The sequence below is a fragment of the Prionailurus viverrinus genome, chromosome D1, assembly GCF_022837055.1.
Source record: "Prionailurus viverrinus isolate Anna chromosome D1, UM_Priviv_1.0, whole genome shotgun sequence".
NCBI classification, from domain to species: Eukaryota; Metazoa; Chordata; class Mammalia; order Carnivora; family Felidae; genus Prionailurus; species Prionailurus viverrinus.
The window spans coordinates 3,246,206-3,264,767 of NC_062570.1; the positions used below are offsets into that span (position 1 = coordinate 3,246,206).

The 18,562-nt window shown below is 43.3% G+C and overlaps 1 protein-coding gene across 2 annotated transcripts; it reads right to left on the bottom strand.

Annotated features, from left to right (window-relative positions):
* Window positions 1-1,269: 1,269 nt before the first annotated feature.
* LOC125177253 (caspase-1) lies at window positions 1,270-18,334 on the bottom strand. 2 transcript variants are annotated; one of them, XM_047879399.1, is made up of 11 exons: window positions 18,096-18,334; window positions 17,230-17,496; window positions 14,882-14,944; window positions 12,932-13,186; window positions 9,374-9,483; window positions 8,365-8,538; window positions 7,003-7,240; window positions 6,297-6,461; window positions 5,016-5,125; window positions 3,433-3,536; window positions 1,270-1,724 (listed from the first exon to the last, which is right to left on the bottom strand). In XM_047879399.1, the coding sequence occupies exons 1-10, from the start codon at window positions 18,100-18,102 to the stop codon at window positions 3,438-3,440; spliced, it is 1,488 nt and encodes a 495-aa protein (XP_047735355.1). In that variant the 5' UTR covers window positions 18,103-18,334; the 3' UTR covers window positions 1,270-1,724; window positions 3,433-3,437. The 2 variants fall into 2 exon arrangements, with proteins under 2 accessions (XP_047735355.1, XP_047735356.1); XM_047879400.1 differs by lacking the exon at window positions 12,932-13,186 and having other exon boundaries at window positions 18,096-18,317.
* Window positions 18,335-18,562: the final 228 nt, after the last annotated feature.

Sequence of the window (18,562 nt, forward strand, 5' to 3'; positions counted from 1 at the left end):
TATTTCTGACACTGTCTTTGTGCTAATTCTGTTTTTTCATTTTCAGTCTTGCTGAATGTCTGTGAGTTGATTCGTCCTGTTAAAGGGCCAGCGTTTGCTTTAATGACCTGCTCAGTCCTTTGTTTCCTTACCATTTTATTCGTGATTTCTTTTTAATCTTTATTATTTGCTTACTTCTTTTTATGTATTGGTTTACTATTCTTCTGACTTCTCAAGTTGAATGCTTAGTTCATACGTTTTTCTTCCTTGTTTTTGTATGTGTTGTACATCTACACTTGTATATGTATATGAATTATGTATGTGCATTTATTGATTGATTGATTTATATATTTCAATTTTGAGTTGAGATGTGAGACAGTCTTTCTGCTAGTGGATTTCTAATATTAACACTCAGTAGCCAGAGAATGAGGTGTATATAATATGTGTCTTTGGATCTTTGTGATGTGGCTCATGTTTCTACATAGGTAGGCCAAGTCCAGAAATAAAAACATCATTAATCTTTGTAACGTTAGTTAACCCTTGCAATTCAAAATTCACTTAACCCCTATAGTTCAGAATCCCTACCATCCTAGTCTCTCCTTGCTTTGAAGAGGCAACACAGCACAATGGTTAATAATTCTGATTCCAGAGTGAGTCTGGGCACTCCTATCTTGTTGTGGCCACGTGCTGACTGTGACTTTGGACAAGTCATTTAAGCTCTATGTTCTTTTGTTTCACTGTCTGTAAAACAGGGATGTTGACAATTACAGGGCTGTTGTTATGATTAAATTAGTTACTTGTATACAAAAATCCCTCACAATAATCAAAATCTTTACATTAATCCTGACATAAAATTGATCTGTATAAATTTAACTATTATAGTTACATTCAATATCTAGAGCCTCCTTTTATTTTTTTAAATTTAGTTCAGCCATGTGTTAAAATATCTATCCAGCATTCTCTGTACACATAGCAGAAGTGGTACATCTCCTTCCATAGTAGTTCTGATGGCCATGTTGCCCAAATTCCTCTACCAACATTCATCCCTCCAGAACTGTGGATGTTGTGTTTTCCATTACTAACACCCCCTTTCACTTTACTGCCATTTATGCAATTATATTTGTATTTCTCTACAAATACACTGACTTTATACCGTCTTGAATCAAAGCCCAACTGATCTCAATAGCCAAGAGCTTGCAAGGGATAAAATTTTTCTGAAATGTGGAACATGCAGAGTCTGAGGAAAACAATAACAAGAAAATTAACTTATGGGAAGAAAGATATATGGGATTAATTTGCTGAAATCATAATAGTTTACTGAGGAAAAAAAATGAGCCCAACAGATCATGTTGATTAAGTAATGAATTAGAAAATTTGTTCTACATCATCATATAGATCCAGGGTTTGAGAGTGTACAAATGGGGAGCTAATTTACAGTGTTGGTCTCCAGATGGGCACTGTCTCCTTTCACCTTGTACTGAGGACCAAAGTCATGGCCAGCTGTCTTCACCCAGTGACATGCAGACATGATAAGTGTCATTAAGCTGGAAAATCCAGCTTGCTTCTTACACTTCATTTCCAACCAGCCACCATTTTAATTGAAATTATATTCTCTTTTGGAGGATTACAGGGCACAGTTTAGTTGTTTTCATTTTTATTGAGATACCAAACCTTAAATGAGTGTGTTGTGCTAGCTAAGGTACTTTTCCAAGTTGGTCAAGAAGGGCTGGACTGCCCATGATTGCCTGAAGGAGAGAAAAAGAACAGAAGGTCACGATAGTAATCCCCAGAAGCCTTTAGTCCATCCCTTATTATGATTCTTTTTTCATCCTCTTCTGGGTACTTTTTGCCACTTCCTTTGGTTTATATTTGTGACCCTTATAATCTGTCTGCTAAAAATACTCAGTGTGATCTTTGCCAAATCTGTTATGAAATTACATCATCTCTCTGTGCAAAGCACTTGAAATATTGTCCATCTCACTGGGCATAAAATATGTAAAACATTTACCATGTGACCACCAAGGTCCTTGTGATCAGGCTCCCCACTGCTTTTCTTAGGTCCTCTCAGCCATTTTCCACAATCTCATCTGCCTCCAGCCTACCATCGTTTTGCAGTTCTTTAGACATGTTAATTGCATTTCTGCCTTAGGGTGTTGGTACTTGCTGTTCCCTGAGCTAGGACACTTTTCCCCCTGCCCATGATACGGTCTGTCCATTCTTTGTTCTGATTTTACCATTTTATCACTTCAGAGAAACTTTGCCTGATTAATCTATAGATAGCACTGCAGCATCCACCTTTTTGTGTCTCTTTAGTCTCCTTTATCTTTCTTCTTAGCTCTTATCCCTCTCTGACATAGGACATATTTCCTTGTGTATTTAGAGTCTGTTTCCACTCGCTAGAGTATGAGCTTTCTCAGAGCAAAGACTCCATTTGTTTTGCTTACTGGTAGATTACCAACAACTGGAACAGAACCTGGAACATAGTAACTGCTTGAGAAATGCATCACATCAATAATTCAATCCCCAAATGTGGTTCTACTGGACTAATTAGGCCTTAAAAGCTATTATACTGAGATATCTGTGCAATTATGGAACCAAATCGTCAGAAACCAGAGTATGGGTAAATATTTAAACTACTGAGATAAACGTTATGATAAAATATAATTTAAATTATGTGTCTGAGAGGGATACTAAGAATTGTTTATAATGTAGAATGATATAAAGCTGCTATGAGGGAGTAAAATAATTGTTGGGTCTAACCTTGATGTACCCATTCTAAAGTAGTTTGCCCAATAATAATAATAATAATAATAATAATATGTTGAGATGGGTGCTTGAAGGGGTTTTGATACTTGAGTAGTATTTGCAGATCTGAGACCACACTCTGAGTGTTCTGAGATCCACACTGTGAGAACAGCTGGAGAACCAGAGTTGGCCTCACCACAAGCTTTATAGTCCCGGATAGATTTCATACTGTGTGATGATGATAGCTCAAAGTAGTGAGGGAGTGCATGCCCTCAGAGGACCAAAGTCCTGCTTTCTCCATGGTCAGCTCCTCTGTGTTGTGTGTTTTCAGGATCTGAGGCACTGTGTGGTGACTGAGCATGAGGGAGGGGCAGGCAGGTAGAGAATGAGAGATGAGTATAAGTAATAATGGAAGCGTGAGCACATTTCTATGTTAATAACTGCTACCGTGTGTCCTTCGTAGGTTATTACTTCCTGTCTTGGTTTGGCTTCTCTCACTGATTGATTGACGGACGGACGGATTGTGGAGGTGGAGGTAGGGGCCAGATGCACATTAAGTACAGTAAAAAACAGCAACTGATCGCCAGACTACATCAACAAGGCAAACTACTGTGACCTTCTCAGCTGTCAGCTGCCATGGGTCACTGGACCTCACCACCCGTATTACTCTCCCATTCACTTCACCTGCCAACAGCTCTTGATACTTACTATTTTCAATTGCCAGGGAAGAGATAGAAGTATCTTGTCATGGATAGTCGTTCAATGGTGGGCATCTGGGCTCTAACATTTGGTTTTTCAAATGACTGTTGTACCTAAAACCAAAAAGAGGTGCTAGGTGAGGCCTACCTCTTAGGAATTCTCAGAAAAGAGTTTCCACCTCGAGCCCGAAAATTCTGGGCATGCAGGGTGCTCCCAGCACTGATGAGGCTCGTCCCATGGATACTCTAGCTTCCTGCCACTGCTGCCTTCCCTCTTAAAAGTGACACCCTCTGTCACAATAGCTCTTTCTCTCACATACTTTATATCTAATCCAAGGCCTTCCAAACTTCCATTTCCTGTTTTCTGATCTATAGGTCTAATGACCAATTTTCCTTTGGGGTCTGTTCGTGAGAACTCGGTCTCGAGAATTCTCTACGTTCTACATCTACCAGGGCTAACTCCTCAATTTAATGAGACTCAAATCCCAGGATTTTGTTCTTAAGTCTGGAACAATGAAAAACTTTCACATCCCCTCCACCAACCTGACCTGAAGTCTTTCGACACGGAGTGATCAATGAGATCCTACTTAACTTAGATCGACTATTGCTAGTCTTTTCCTAGAAATGCCCTTCAAAGTGTAGTGTATAAATCCTGTTCGTCAACTTGCTAAGTTCTTATAGAGACCCTGACTCATGTCACACTGCAGTCTTCTCCAGTTTACTAATGGTGTAGCCTTCTTTTTCCATAAGAGTGTACCTGTCCTCTGTGTTTTTGAATGGAAACACAACACACTTTTCCATGTTCTTAATACCAATCCCTTTCTCCCTAAAAAGAGGGGAGGAGCATATATTTATTATTCATGCATTTATTCACTCAATGAATATTAATTCCTATGTGCCTGAATGTTGAGGTGTTTAGCAAATCCCTGCCTTCATTAAGGTCTCATTTGAATGAGTGAATGCAGTTGAAAAAGAAACAAATAAACGCATACCCTGAAGGCATGCATGCTTGTGGGAGCTACAGAGGGAAATAAACTAGAAGAAGGAGGACCCAGGTATGTCCTGAGCCGGGGAAGGAATATCACGTCTTCCCTTCTGGACCACTCCATTCAAAGAACGTCTTCTCCTGTCTTCTCTTTCACATGTCCTCAGTCTTTGCCTTTACGGATCCTATCCCAGCAATCATCTCTCTTACAAGAGTGTAAATGCTCCACAGCCTTATGTCACATATGTCTCGTTTGCCCCCTTGTTGCCAGGATAGAACCCACCACCAAGTATGCCACCCAACCCTATTTATTTCATAAATTAAACAATGAAAATTAGTCCAAATACCTCCCACTCTTTGAAATGGAAGAACTTAAATCCCATGAGAGACAAGCTTATATCTTCTATTATTGTTTAATATATTTTGATCTCCTGCTTCTACACATTGATATTTTTTTTTCTGTATCAGATTTTAAACACCTAGATGACAAAAACCAGGTGCCACTCTACTTGTGTTTGCCTGATATTTCTGCCACTGTCCCCTGAAAGACAGATAATAACAAAGCCCTTCTAAGCAACACGTGACTAGAAGAGGAGAGACAAGCTTACCTTCCGAAATACTTCCTCCAGATGAAAGCACCATGAATACTTTTGGAAGCACGTGATGAGTTGTGTAATGAAGAGAGATCCCTTGTTCACGTCTCTCCAAGACACATGATCTAAGGAGATAGGAAGCGGTCACCCTTGGGCTGTGGCCTTCGCCCTTAGGTTGCTTATATTTGTTTCTAAAGCATAGCGTGGTAATTCTCTCGACATGTTGAGGAGAAGCACTTATAACCCTTTTCCACAGAGAGGAAACAAACCAACACACCAAAAGCTAGTAGAGATTGACCTAATGGGGCAGCTCATCAGAATTGTGGGAGATGGCACTGTATTGTTAGGACGGACTGACTTTTTATTACATGCCCCGTGTTCATCTGCTTGAGAGATAACTGGAATTATCACATTTTACAGAGGCAACAATAGAAGCTCAAATGGATTCAGGAATGTCCCCTTGTTTACACAGGTGGCTCTTTACAGATTTCATACTCTCCTTTCACAATATAGCAAATAAAATAGATGAGCAGACCCAAAGGAAACTCTTGGAGGGGATCGATATGTTCATGGCATGGATTGTGGTGATGATTTCACAGATACATACTTATCTCCAAACTCGTTACATCATATACACTATATATGCATAGTATTTTGTATGTCAATTATGATTCCATAAATGGGTTAAAAAAGATGAAAAATAAAAATTTGCAAATTAAAAGCACTCAAACGTCAGGCTTCTTCAGGTGATTATGTTGAGCTCAAGAATTCTACACTGTTCTATTAGTAGGGTCTAATAAGCCCCCTAGTACCATTTTGTACTCCTCTAACAGGGCATCCAAATCCCTTGCTGGGGTGTGTGATGGCATATCGACAGAAAGTATCAAATGGGAAATACAGAGGCAAGGCTTGCCCTGGATCCCTGGAAAAGGGCAGCCAGTCCCAGGATCCATAAAAACTCTTCTCAAAATGTTGACTGGATTCAATAGAAAACTGAATCCATCATTTATGTTAAAATGGCTTATGGTCAGGGGGGTTCCTTCCATTAGGTTGTTTTAATGTTTGGTGTGCCTTTGACTATAAAGCATAGCACTTATAATAAAAGCACAATTTTAGAACGTATGGGGGATAAAAGAATCTTTATCCCCATAGAACAGACAAGACAAAACATAAAAGACATCAACCCTTAAAATTTGCTTTAGGTCATTGTTGCACAGAGCCTGTCTTGATTTTCTAGAATCACTCAGAGCTGGCCTTGGGCCCCCCAATCCCTGTCTGCAACAGAAGGACACGTACGTGGGGTCGAGGAGCAGAAAGCGATGAAGTCCTTCTCCACGTGGACCTTGTAAATGGCGTCGTCCTCTAGGTTGTCACCCACCTGTGAAAGGCGGCTACCCATCTGTGAAGTGCTGTCCATTGGGGCCGCTGGAGAGTCACTGATCAACAGTTCCCCCAAATTTTCTGTGGAGACATCGACTTGCTGCACACTGTACAGCTCCGAGTATGCCTGGTCCAATTACCCACCTCTTTCTTGTTAAATATTTATCCTAACCAGTTTCAGACACACACACATGCACACACACACACACACACACACACACACACACACACACCACTCTGCCTTTCTCTCGTGTTGTTGAGCAATGTGCCCACTAATGGTGAGAATGTCATAAAACTGGAAGAACCCATTTGCTAAGACCAACAAAGGAGTTAAAGCCTCACTTGCATCATTTCAGAGAGCAGACTTAGATTTTTCGCTAAATAATTTTTGTTTCCTTTTTATCCCCCCAAATGCCACTCCACAAAACCTAAAAGACCCTGGATTAACTCAAGTAGAGATGTGTCAGTTGACAAGACACAATCTCGTGCTACCAGCCCCCGAGGTGGACTCTCCTAATAGTTCAGTTTGGTTTCTATGGCCTGAATTGGGTCTACAATCGTTCCCTCCAGAAAAAAAGTACACAGCACAGTTCTCTGCAAACAGCTTCATCTCAGAACTCACCACCTCTGCAGGCCTGGACGATGATGACCTTGGGCTTGTCCTTTAGACTAAGGCAGTTGCGGTTGTTGAAAATCTGGAAGATGGTGTCATAAGCCAATACATCTGGGTCTCCTTCAGCGCTGTACTTCGTCCCACAGATTCCACTCAGGATGCCATGAGACATGAACACCAGGAATGTGCTGTCCGAGGACTTGTGCTCTGGACGGGCAGCAAATGCCCTCAGCTCTGATTCCATGTCCTGAAAAAGACCTCCAAGTCTCACTTTGACGAGGACAAGCATTTCAATTAGCCCGACCTCCTACTCCTCATGCACAGTGTAAGAAGCATCCGTGGCATTCCACGTGCTATGTCTTTTCCTGGTGGCTGCCCCATCTTCCTATCATGGAGCAGTGGGTGGAACTTTCTGCTCCTGACGACACTATATAAACCATCCTCTGGATACATGTTGCACTCGCCTCCCGTCCCTTATGTAGTTTTTCCTTTCCATCTCTGTCTTTTCTCTCATTACCTGATCAGAGTTTTGTGTCACAAAGGCATCACACAGCTTCCCTTGTAAAACCCATCCCACCGTGCTTAGAATGAAATCGAACCGTGGATGTATGAACACCCCCTCTCGCCCTGCCTCCTCCTCTCCTGCGCTGCGGTCACCATAGTCTTTCTGTGGTGCTCCTGTGCCAGCTTTCCCATTGCGTTCAGACTTGTCACTTGGAATGTATTTCATCCACGCCTTTCTGGACCTGTCTTGTTCCATGCACTGGTGTGCCTCGTTCTCTGTTATCTCCTCAGAGAGGTTTCTCTCGACCACCCCGTCCAACGTTCTTGCTCCCCACTCACCAGTTTGCTCTCATGTTTCCTTTTCACTTGCTTTTGACTCTTTTCAGTCTTCTAGAGACACCCTGAAATATTCTGTTTTGCTTACAGATTGATTACTCTTGCTAAGTGCACCTAGATTGTGGCAGGTGGGAGCTTCCTGTCTCATTCACAGACCTGTACCCAGTGCCAGGAATAACCCCTGGGACACAGTTGGGACTCAGTACATTTGTGGCAAGTACATTCTTGCTAAACGCTCGTTACTCTAGAGTTTTCTGGGCAGTGTTGGGGTCAAGTCCTAACCATCCCACTTTGGAACATGCCAATCACTTTGTTCATTTATGGAACTGACGACAGTTAGAGCTCAAAAGAGGCATAGATTTTACTTTCCGATACTTTCATTTTATAAATACACACACACACACACACACACACACACACACACACGGCTTAAGGTTGTCAAAATATTTGCCTAATATGGTAACACTAATGTGTTAGTAGCAGTATGGATGTTGAACATGTACTTGTTTGGGGCAGGTTAGGGGTCCCTACCTTAGCAGTGAGTTCCTCTTTTATGTGCACACTGTAGCCAAGGTCTGTAAGCAGCCTCCTCATCCCTGCAACGTCAAGGTCAGCCCCCTTCCTGAGAGAAAGATGATCGAACGTCGTATTGCATATGATGAGAGCCAGACGAGTACGATCCTTTCTCTCCTTTATTGGGTAGATCTGCCAGAAATGGATTTGCAGTGAGTTCAGTTTGTCTCCCTCTCCTTTGAAAGCCTCACCCACCAGTCCCTGTTACGTGCTAAGGGCTCATGTAGCTGTCCCAACCCCTGAACCAGAAGACCCTGCCTTCTTAACTCTTTACAGTGGATTGAGTTGACAATGGAAAGAATTACAAATTGGAAGTAAATGATCTTTTAAGAGCCTGGAACAGGACCCAGTATATATCTGCGATGGTTACTCAGGAATCTTGAGGGCCCTCGAATATTTTCTACTGTCTCTTCGTCTCTCTTCTCTGCCTGGTCTCATCTTTCTTAGAATTCAAGATTCAGATCAATTTTTGTCAAAGCTGGGAGACACCTGCCAGTGGCCCCAGCTAAAAACGATTGCATCAGTGATCCTTTGCCTTTGGTAACATTATTATTCTGGTACTGGTTTTTGAAAACATAGCAACATACAGTGCTATGCAGGCTTCAATTATATTTTAAAAATATGCATTATATCTAGGATTTTCACTAGAATGCAAACAATTATTACTTGGCCATATTCTCTTATACATATTTTGCATCCATGACTACGGCTAAAATTGTCATAAATCACAAATAGATACTAGAACAAATAGATAAACAAAGTGAGAAATGTACATTTTATCACGGGGTTGAAAGAGAATTAGAGTCTATGTGAGGCCCCATGATTTCCTCCTTGCCCAAAGCATCTATGGGTAAGATGACCACTGCCCCCACTCCCCAAACTTTGCAGGTAGTGCTTTAGGAAACCGTGTATTTCGTGAAAACAGTTGTTTCTCTCTTATTCTCTATTTCACGGACGAGCACAGTACCTCTTCAGCCCTCTGTTTACACAGTTTCACGAAGTTTTCACGGGGACAAAGCTTGAGAGCATCTACAGATTCTTCTGGCTCAGCCGGCCCAGGCATGTTATTCACGCTAGCTGCAGGATACATCACATGACATAAATTATGAGATCTGCCTTTGTGACCCACTTACCACTTCAGAAACTGACAAAGAAGGGAAACTATGGGCAGAAGGTTTTTTAACACGTAAGGGTTATGACTGTATCTAACCTCTAGTGTGAGGAGATGTATTTTGACTAGGAAAGAAGGGGGGAATTTTAGCAGAGAAAGAAGATCCACCTGAAAGTGCAATAGTAGATTCTGCTAATTCTGAAGAAAACGCCTTGATGATTTGGGGTCAAATTTAGCCTTTCTACCTTCAGCAGAAACAGTTTGATTTTTCTAGTGGTTTTACTGTAGGGTCCTCACTCATCCAAGTAGACTTTCTATCGTCTCCGAGCAAGAACATATTGAGCTAATCTCTATTGGAGGGCTAGCCATTAGAAATGTAATTGGGCCACCTGTGCAAGTCAAAATTTTATAATGTCCATGTTAAAAAAAAAACAACTAAAAAGAAACAGATAACATTAATTAATATTAATTGGCATTAGTACTAACATTAGCACTGCATTTTAACATGATATGTCCAAAATATCACCCTTTCGGCACGTGTTACCAGCCAGGCAGGCGCCCAATAGCCAGGTATGGCTAGTGGCCGTCCTGTGGGACGATGTACAATTTTGAGCCCGTTCTTATTTCATGCAATACACCCCAGACACGTAATGGGATCTTGAATTGTGTACCATCCAGCTGTCACTTGGCCCAGACTCTTGACCTTTCCAGAGGAGACAGGCTTCGGTGACTTGTCACCAAGTTGTGATGTCAGCTATGTAGAGGGTCACTGCTGTGTCATAACTCTAGGGCTCTGTCCAGAGACTCTGCTGTGCTCTGGTGACACTTGCCCCCAGGTTGCTGAGTAACTTGCGCTCAGTTTTCAACCAGGTTTAAAAATGTGAGGAAATCCCTCCTCCCTTGTGGAGAAGTTTGTCTCCGGCTCATCCTGACCCACTCCCTGGAGAAATGTAGTGCTCTCAGACCCTGCTTGGCCTCACTTGACGGAGATTGTGCAAGACACTTGGAAAGTCCAGAGCTCCCCCCCACCCCGCACCCCAGAGAAATGAGGAAGAAGAATTCACAAACAATTTAGAAGTTTGCCAAGAGCTATTCGAAAAGGAAGGATTTTGTCTATGAAATGGGTAAACCTTTGTGTTCACTTACATGAACCAAGAACACCTCTGATTTTATTTAAATGAGAAAAGCAATGTTACCCTTTATAAAATTTTCAGTTGCTTATATTCTACACTTTTTTTTTCTATTTCGCTCATTTGTTTCCATTAGTTTTTAAATAATATTTTTCTGATAAATGTCTTTCTAAATGCTAAAAACCTGGAGAGGCAGCAGATTACAAGTCTTTAAGGAAACCCAGCTTTCTGAATCTTTTTTGAACAGTGACACATGCTCTTCCTTTGTATTCCAGAAGATTCTGCCAGTGGGAGGACATATAGGGTCCTGGGATAGTCTCTGGTCAGAGAGTACGTTTTCTCATCAAAAGAGTTCTCGGTTTCCAGATTGTGTCCAGCTTTGGCGAACACTCTAACTTAACAAATGTTGGCTCCTAATGACCATTATGTATCTACAAATAGATACTGTGCTTGCAGATGAAACTGGGAATAGATAGGACTTCCATCTCATATTTAATGGTAAGGTTGGCATGGAGATGAATCCATTCAGTACCACATAATAAATATTATAGTGCAGCCTGCTTCCCAAAGCGGGTTCTACTCACCTAGCAGCACAGTGGAAACAAATGAGAGAATTAAGAGTTGAGATAAAAATTTCAATGTGTTTGTCTTATCTGTTACCTAATGAAATGCTCCGAGAACCCCTTAAACTGATACAAAAAGAGAGGGTCTGGTACCAGGTAAGACAAAGCCATCCCTTTGGGAGGTAGGAATCCAAGTAGTTATTTTTTTGTAGGAATAACCAGTGTGTGGCATGTTAGCCTGCCCAAGTGTGAGCTTGTTACACTAAATGAACTAGTAGCTTGGATTCTTCCTCTCCCCACTCCCCTCAGTACCATGCTAGGAACCCTCAGAACCCTATCCATGTCCAGAAGGCTTGGCCAATGTCCAGAAGGCCTGGCCAAGGTCTTTATGTCCTACAGAAGGCCAGCTCGCCCAGCTTCCCCACCTGCCTGCATTCTGGGATCTCTCTGGAGGCTCTGTGTGCAGAGGGATCCCATGGGACCCCTGTACCTGCCTCCCACCTGCCATGGATTCGGCTGATGGCCTAATGTATTTTCCATTTAATGTGCATTGTGATGCCTGGAGTTGCTAAAATTATTTTGAAGCTCCCATGACTTCATTTTTGATTCCCATTTGCTGAATTATCGCTGATTTTTTTTTAAATCCACATTGTCTCCATTCCATGTCAGATTTAAGGGAAAGTAATAAACCTGCCGAAGGTCCAATTTAAATATTAATGAGGACAGGGCCCAGGCCACCACGTTGGACGTCCATCAGACTGGTGTGTGTGTCCTGCTGGTCAGGGGTGCCCCATCTCCAGAAAGGACTCATTGAAAAAACTCATTTGCTATAGTAAAGTCTCTACAATTTCTGTTATCGTTTGTTAATTATTGCTTACTTTTATTAGTATATTGATAAGCTCTGGTATGCAGGACTGAGAGTTCAGGTTAAACACTGTCGTAAATTAAGTGTGCCACTAGTGACCTTGGACCCGGCGAGATTTGGGCTCTAGTAATATTTATAATTCAATGTAGATCAGAAGTTTTAAAATGTCCTAATAGATTGGACACGTTATAGGTGTTCTCCTGATCCTATTTTGTAACTTGCAGAAATGAGTGAGCCCTAGAAAGGTCTAAATATCAGAAGCAAAATCATAATTATGATAAGTAACATTTGTTGCCTGCACATTCTTCATTTGTTGTATTCATCCTCTAGTAATTACGTGCCTGCTATGTGGCCGGCACTCTGCTGAGAGCGATTACTCACTTGTGAAGAAAACACTTGTGCTCTGGGTGAAGAGACTTGGTGGATTATAATCCTGTGTAATCAGAAGGGAACCCTGGAGAAGAGTGACTGTCTTAGCACAGAAGTTACCAAAATTGTCACCATTTTAGAGATGCTGAGACTGGTGCCCAGGGAGGGAAAGAAGCTTGAATGAAATCACAGAGTGTCTACAGTGACAGGACCTGGGTTCAAGGTCAAATATCCCTCACTGCAAAGTGTCCACAAGTACCTCTTTCTGAGAGCAACGTACATGTAGAGACTTGGCTTCTTAGCTCATTGGGGATTGGATCCCTGCCAGCAAAAGACAGGATGGCCTCCAAAAGGACAACGACAGGTTTAGTGAAAACCACATTCTAGTAATGAAGGATGGCAGGATTATAGAGGACCCTAGAGGGGCTTTGGAGGTGACTAGACTCCAGAAAATTTGAGATGCCCATTGTAAGTGACTTTAGTTTACCTTCTAAACTGGTAGAATGCTTGTCCGTATTAAGGAAAGTTTGGACAATGGCTTGACCTGCCTCCTTGGGTTTCTGACGCACTGAGTTCAGAAAGACCCGGGGCTTGTCTCCAGGTTTGGCATCATGAAATTTTTTCTTTTCTGCTTCCTCCAATTTCAGGACATCTTTCTCCACCAAGTCTTGCAAAACGCCAGTAAGGAGCTCTTTGCCCACAGATTCCAAAATCTTAAATGGGTTTTTGTCGTGTTTGTCCTCTGTAGGAAATACAAAGACCCCTTCAACTATGGGCACAACTTAGAGTCTTGCTCTGTCTCTAGAAGGTTCTCCATTATGGGAAATAACCCTGAAAATGCCTTCTGACTATTTCACCATCTACCCCATAAACTACCTGTACTCTTGCACTGTACCTGTTGAGTTCTCTCAGGCCATCAAATTCACACTGGGCCCACGGGCTAGTATTTAATGGCTCATCACCACCTAAGATGAGGGGAGGGGCTTCTCATCTCTCCTCTGTGACACTGGGCCTAACGCTAACTTCCCAGCCACCTTTCTCTTTCTCACAGTGATGGTGATGGCCCATTTGTAATATCTGCTCCAAGGAAAGCCCATGCTGTTACCTACAGCTGTAAATTTGTTTCCACTAGAATGTACTATCTTTTCTTTCCTCTGTGTATAATTTCCTTGGTAAAAGCACCATGTCTTTGAATCCACATCTCATTCCCACATCTTTGTGCTTCAGATACTGACAAACCTGCATATGCCTCCCGAATGTATAAATTAATGAATAAATGAGCAAATGCATCTAGAGTTCTAATGTTCTAAGATCTTGTCTCAAAAAGAATTCTTAATTGAAAATAATCTGATGACTCATCTTTCAGTATGGTAGATTAATTTGCTACTGTGTGGGATAGTGTTCTATCCCATCTTTGCCAAAAGGGGTAAATGTAGTGTCATTTCCATCCCAAAATTTTCGGCTAGCTTTAATCTGATGGTGGAAATTCCTAAATACCTATTCTTTCATATCTCATGTACTTTCATAAGATCATTAAAAGCAGGAGCTTTGTTTGTCCTGTTCGTTACCTAGAGCAAGATCTCTGACACAATTGGCATCTGTCAAATATCTTTTTAATGACATGGTATGCTAGCAATGGTGATGAAATGAGTCAGTAAAATAGTATTTTAACTAACATTTACTGCATGCATCCTGAGTCAGCTACTGTGATGGCATTGTACCTATGAAGAAGTCAGACACTTCCAAATTGCTCATAAAGCTTAAAGTCCAATGGGGGGACCTGGGGGAAGGATGGATCTGTTTTTTCTTTTCTTTTCTTTCCTTTTTTTTTTAAAGACAAGAAAAGTATAGTAAATGGCTGAAGAATCCTAGGCCACTATAGGAATAGGGGTTCTGAAAAAGAGTAGTAGAAATAAAAGCGGAGAGCAGGGGCTGGATTTGAGAGAGGAACCAGTAAGCTTGGCCGCTTCTTGAGTGTCGGAAGTGAGGAGAAAGAAAGAACTGAAGATGATTTCAGGTTTCTGGTGTGAATGACTGGTGTGAATGACAGTGGTGTCATTAATCAGGACAGAGGAAACTGGAGGGGAAGCAGGGTGGGGGGAAGGATGACCAGTTAGGCTCGGGGCGCAGAGAGATAAAAGCTGTCTGAGGGAGCCATGAGAGCATATGTTCAGTAGGCACTAGAACAGGGAAGTGTGGTGTTCAAGTGGGTAGTCAGGTTTGGGACACAGGTTTAGAACTTGTGAGCATAAACATGTTAGTAAAGCTACGGGGATGGCCTCTGCTAAAGCACATGGATTAAGAAAAGAAAAAGGCATCAGATCAGTTCATGAGAATTACCCATTGCCCTCTCACCCTGAGGTCATCCCATGAACCTGTATATAGTTAACGTCAGGAAAGATGCAGTTCGATGTTCTTGCTTTGGAAATACCAGTACCTGGAAGAGGAGGAAACGCTACTTCAGAGTCCGTGGTGTTCTGAGAATTTCCAGATTGTGGGCCTGAGGGAAGATTAAGGACATTAAAATAGTCACTTCTCATGTCTCAGGAATCTTGGCCAATGTGATAGAGGCTCCCCTTTGAAAGTATCTCCTGCAGGCCTGTTCAAGATGCGACTAGCTGAGAACCACACCCACCACCGAGAAGCAAAAGCCTATACACCTTCGTGGCAGAACAGATGAGTCTCTGAACGTGGCTCTTTCTGCTTTCTACGATGAAAGACAGCATCAGATGTAGCATCAAGAGGTCTCTTACTTTATAAGTTTCACGGTGGCTCCTGGGGTGACCCCTACTGCCTACCAGGTGTGTGCAAGGAGTGTCTCATGCAGAGCCGGGCCGGGCTTTAGAGACACCTAAAAAGGACAGGCATCTGCTCGTGGACACTTAACTTTGCCAAGACGTACCACAGCAGAAAATCAGGACGAGGTGACCTCCTGGTCGCCCCTCAATCAGTGTAAAGTCGGTTTCCCAAGTATCACAGAACAAGAGAGTGGCCAAGCCAGGGTATGAGTGCAAACCTGTCTTCGTTATCATCCATAGACTCTTAATCAAGTATGCCACATAGGGCACTGCATGATAACACAGGTGCCAGGATCCCTAACCACCGCCTCAGTTGCGGTATTCGGTCGCATAAAATCACTCAACATATTAGTAAATCCTCTTCGGTAACTTTTTTGATTGTCAATTTTAAAGATAAGAATTTAATTGAAATTTGTTTAAGGTTTTATAAGGATGTCAGTAGAACAACACCCACCCGAGAAGCTTATTCCGAAAACTTTAAGAATTGGCATAAGCTGACAATTGAGAAATACTCCCAACTCTTTTTTTCATGGTACCTATTGGAGACCAGATTTCCATACACAAACGGTGGTCCATTTCCCTGCTGCAAATGGAGGACAGCCGCAGGGAACCCCATAAAACTTCAAGCCCAAGGTAGCACGCTGCACTTGACCCATCCCACCCATCTAGACTGCTGGAGTAAATTAACCATCAGTAACTTCAAGAGCATTTTCTGGAGGAGGCCTTTTATGGTAATAGAAAGTCGGTCTTCTTATGACCAAGAAATTTCTCTTAGAAGGATCTCTCCCATTAGAGTGCATCCGAAAATTACATCTAATTGTCGTGTTCTATGGGCCTAAAAACATTGGCAGAGAGATGAGGGAGAGACAAAGCCCTATACCCCTCACTGAGGAGGCACCATGGGACAACTTGAGAGGCACACCCCACACACGGTGAGTCACAGTGGGTTATACAAGTGCCTCTAGAGTCCATGAACTGTGGATGGAGAGGAATGGGACAAGGATGAAGGCTTTGGCTATTCTAAAAGTATTCTGGGCCCTTATTGTTATTTGTTGGTTGTCTCTAATTTGGGGGGTATCTTAAATGAAAGAGTTACTGAAAGATAAATGAGAAGTTCATTACTCATTGGTAAATGCTTGCTGGGTCACTCAGCAGGCATAGGCTTCCCCCAAGCCCCAGGAGAAAAAGGCTTCTCATTTTCAAAGAACATCTTCTCTTTCTAAACGGCTTTGGCATGTGCAAGAGAGACCAGGGGCTGGACTCCCCTGGATCTCCTGTGTTTGCTGTGGGGAGGGACTAAGTGACCACAGGAGGGGCTGCTCAGATGTCTGAGCCCAGGATTAGGCCCTCAGAAGGACTGGAGGTGGGGTTTGGGGAGGCTCACAGAATGGTCTGCAGCCGGGTCCCACACTAGTGGACAGTCTTACTTCGAAGAAGGTGGGAGGGGGTAACTAGAAGACAGAGTCCACTTAAAATCTTCACTTTTCTGTAAGCGCTGAATTTATTCTCTGAGGGTTTCACCATCACCGAAATACATTTTATTCCTCCTGGAGAGCACAGTTTTGGAGAGGGGTTACAAAGTGAATTTGATTACAGACCTGAAGTTCTTATGTCAGATGACTATGTTCCCTGGACTTTAACGAGAGAGAGAGAGACAGAGACAGAGAGAGAGACATTGGCTGATTAAATGCCTTGCCAGGGTGGCTGGAGAATACAACATGAAACTTTTCAGGCTGCTCTCATAAACTTCAACAAATCAGCTGCCACATATTCAGGATGGGGAATGAGCTTCGATCCAAAGAAGGCTACTGAGGCCAGGAACAAAAAAGAAAGAGGAGGCACAGAATAGAGCCACTGATAGAGAAATGGGGCCCTGAAGCCAGAAACCAGGAAGTTGTCCGCAAACTAACAGGAGCAGGGAAGAAACCCAGTGTCAGGCACAGACACAGGGCCTACGTGAACTTTGGTCTGAGTCATTGACTCTTACTTGAGGAGAGCCCCAGCGTCTCTGCAAGGTGGGTGTCTTCCTCACAGATGTGACAGATAAAGATCTGGCACGCCCGTGGCCCTTTTCGCAGGACGCTGTCGATCAGAGCTCGGGCCTTATCCATAACGGTAGCGTTTTCACATTTTACTCTCTCCATCTCCTCCTGGTTCAGCACGTTTTTCTCAAAGAGTTCATCCAGCAAGCCGTTGACCGTCCCCATGCCGACTGAGTTGATGAACTGCTTCCTCTTGCCCTTCAGATCCTTGTCTGGTAGGAGAACAAGGGTTCCTCAAGTCACAAAAACGGGCTGCCTGCCTCTCGTGTCAGCAGCAAGGGGCAGCCTACTTTGGGTTGAATCAGTAGGACGCCCCCTCCACACAGTGCAGGAATCCTCCAGCCATGCACACCCGTCAGTGCTCCCTGGGCCTTGCCCATACGTGCTCCCCGGGCGGCCTGAAATCACACTGGCTCCCTGCCATTCCTATCTGGAAACCCGGCATGGTCCTGACATGCCCCGTGTTTACTCAACCCTGCACGGGAAGATAAAGAGGCAGCGCTCTGTTCTCCCATTCCCTGTGGTGCCCACCCCGGGGCCGATCCTGCACCGTCTACCAGACTGTGGCCCTTCGAATTCAGTTAGGATTGCAAAACCACAGGATACCAGTAAAGCCCCAGCTCCCTTTTGGCCCTTGCCTTTCCTTTCTGCAGGCTGTGGAATTCTCTGGAACCCCTCTCCTTTCCCCCTGTGCCCTCCCCCCTGCCTCTGTGCCCTCGCCCTCAATTCTGATCACCTGAACATTCCGAGAAGTAAAAGCCAAAACCGTTTTTCCCCAAGAGCTGTCCTTTTAAGACAGTGCGCGACTTACCGGCCATGGCTTTTTGCTGTCAGCCTCGGTGGTATGAAACCGAAAGCATTTTCCACCTTCCTTTTAGCAGGGTGTGTACATGTGTTGAGAAATAGCCACTGTTCACGCATTCGCATCCTGTTTTCTTTTCCTCCCCCTCTGCTTCAAGAGACAGTCAGTTCTCTGAAACTTAGACTGCATCGGGGAGTGTATCTTCGGGAAATTTCTTTCACTTGCACTTGGAGAAGGTCGGAGTAGGAAGAGAGGGGACTCAGAGAGCCAGGAACCAGTGGGAAAAGCTGTATACAGTGAAACTCAGACAGTGCAGACTTGCCCATTCATTAGGAATCAGCAAGTGTGGTGGGGAAACGTAACTTCTGCTTTGGCGTCGTACTCAGTCCATTCTGGCTGGAAGAGAACAGCATAGACTGATGGCTGATGAACCACAGGGGTTTGCTTCTCCCAGCTCCAGAGGCTACGAGTCTGGG

Bases quoted from the DNA above. Each gene is read 5' to 3' on its own strand.
- LOC125177253 (XM_047879399.1), bottom strand. The intron at 9,484-12,931 runs GTAAACTAAAGT...TGTATCCTGCAG, and splicing joins GCATTCTACCAGTTTAGAAG to CTAGCGTGAATAACATGCCT. The intron at 7,241-8,364 runs GTAGGGACCCCT...GGTCTTTTTCAG, and splicing joins AAGAGGAACTCACTGCTAAG to GACATGGAATCAGAGCTGAG.